The 2135-nt window shown below is 46.3% G+C and overlaps 1 protein-coding gene across 2 annotated transcripts in view; it reads right to left on the bottom strand.

Annotated features, from left to right (window-relative positions):
• Positions 1-43: 43 nt before the first annotated feature.
• LOC101850926 (peroxisomal N(1)-acetyl-spermine/spermidine oxidase) overlaps positions 44-2135 on the bottom strand; it is a gene marked incomplete at its 5' end in the record, with an annotated part of 35343 nt that continues 33251 nt past the window's right edge. For both annotated transcript variants that reach the window (XM_005112256.3, XM_005112257.3), the window contains 1 exon segment: positions 44-1951. In XM_005112256.3, the coding sequence (XP_005112313.2) occupies positions 751-1951 (1201 nt within the window).

The raw sequence follows: 2135 nt of genomic DNA, 5'->3' as shown, positions 1-2135 counted from the left end.
CCCCCCCCTTTCTGTGCCACCTCCTCTGGGCTCCCGACTCTTTCTGCAGCCTTTCTACTGTTCTGTTACTCCTTGGCTCCTTCTTACTGCCGTCTTTCAGCAACACCACTGACCTTAGGGTAGATAGCATCTAATACCTATCTCTTTCGGATACGGGCGAAAAAATATCGGAGGTCCTGTGTGCATGTTGCGCACGTTAAATATCCCTTGCTGGTCCTAAAATCAATAAGTCAATAAGAGTAGGTTTCAACCTCCACCTAAGCAAAATTCCTACCAAATGAAAATCCTTAATAATGCGTCTCGCAAGCTCATATGACTTTATACAGTGGCGAGCGCCGTAAAACACTTACCGTGTACAACAAAAATATACAATATTACACGGATACCTTGAATTTGTCGAGACCGGCCTCGATACTTCGAGGATCCGTAGTTCGCGGTATCTTACAAAGAAGAAGAAAAAAAAAGCGGGATTTCGAGTCTTCTGTGTTCGACCTATCCGTGTTTTACTGTATTATTCAAGACTGAGTACTGTCAGGGCCGCTGCACCTTTCCTTCTAAAATAACATTGCTACGCTGGCGTGCATCATGGGCGCGTAAATTAATGATGGATTAAACACCAGTGCAGTCTCATTGTTGAGTGCGCGCGCAAAATACAGACAAATACATATACGCAGGTACAGCGGTACTCTCAGCCGACCCCTCATACTGTTTGTGGGTACTGTACCTCTTAACTTGACTCTGAGCAAGTCATTAATTCATTGTGTTTGCATACTGAAATAAATCGTTATAAAGATTTGCCAAACGTTCTGCCTCTCTCAGACCACTGGCTCTGGCAGCGTGAGTAAGACAGCGATAGTGCTCAAAAGTAGCGTCACCAGCGAAGAGGACGACAGGGTTTCCCCTAAACCTCAGAGGTTCCGCCAACGTGCCCATCTCAGCTCCGCTGCACGCTGTCGTTAAGTAAGGGTGGGTGCCTCTAATGAAAGGGTTTTTACGCCATTTAGTTTTATAAATCTGAACTGGTTCGGGAACATCAGCGTCAAAATTTAAGTTGAGAATGTATGAGACTTCTCGGACGATATCTTCGTCTCGGATGTCTTCTGCTTCGGCACCTGACAAGGACAGCTCTAGGATGTTGTCATGGACTGGATGAGTTCGAAGTCTGAAGGCGTTCGCGAACAGTTTGCGACAGCCGTCTGCTGAGGGACGGTCTAAGCCAACGCCGACAAAATTGACTGGATTCTGACGCAAAGGTTTATCGTAAATCAGAAACACCTTCGTAATACATCCGAATCCAATAGTGTTGAGGGCTTCCAGTTTTTCTTTAGATAAACTTGGCTTAAACATTTTATGCGCATGCTCTTTGAGATGGCCTAAAGGCACGGTCATAATCACGTGATGGCCTTCAAACACACGACCGTCCCTACACGTTACCTTGACTTTCGAATCCTTACCGTCACGTGTATTTTTCACGTTGAATTCTGACCAGTCCACCGTTTCCACAGCAGCTTTGAATCTGATCGTTTGCAGCAGAAATGCTGATGTAAGCACTTTGATAACAGACGCCATTCCACCTCGAAGGCGAAGTTCCACGTCATCACCATTCATTTCTTTGTGGAAACCCATCATATGAGAGGCCAGATCTCCTTTGTCATCTCCCATAGAATACTGACGCCGAGCCAGTAAACTCTTGGTAGCCTGCGATACCTCACACGGAGTATACAAAGGAAGGCATCCGACGTTCAACATCTGCACCGTCAATCGACGACGCCTTTCGCGCCTGTAGTCGGCGCTGGAGAGACAGAGCCCCCGGTCTTGGGGTGAGTTCTGGCACACCTCGCGGTACACCAGGTCAGCCTCTTTCAGCACCCCATTGCAGAACGGAGCCAGTAGGTCAGATAGGTCAGTACTCACTCTTCTGCGACCCCGGCCCAAGATTTGCCCACTGTCTCTGAAAACATTAAAATAAACAACAACATAACAATACAAAACAATGCATGTGAGTAGGTGAGTCTGCTTTTATAAGCCTTAATAATATTGTCATAGTTTATATATATTTATGAAACACTTTATTTCACACACACACACACATACACGCACACGCACGCACGCACGCACACACACACACACACACA

The sequence above is a fragment of the Aplysia californica genome, unplaced genomic scaffold, assembly GCF_000002075.1.
Source record: "Aplysia californica isolate F4 #8 unplaced genomic scaffold, AplCal3.0 scaffold01218, whole genome shotgun sequence".
In the NCBI taxonomy this organism is placed as follows: Eukaryota; Metazoa; Mollusca; class Gastropoda; order Aplysiida; family Aplysiidae; genus Aplysia; species Aplysia californica.
The sequence above is the reverse complement of the archived record's forward strand: the minus strand, read 5'-3'. Positions and strand labels throughout refer to the sequence as shown.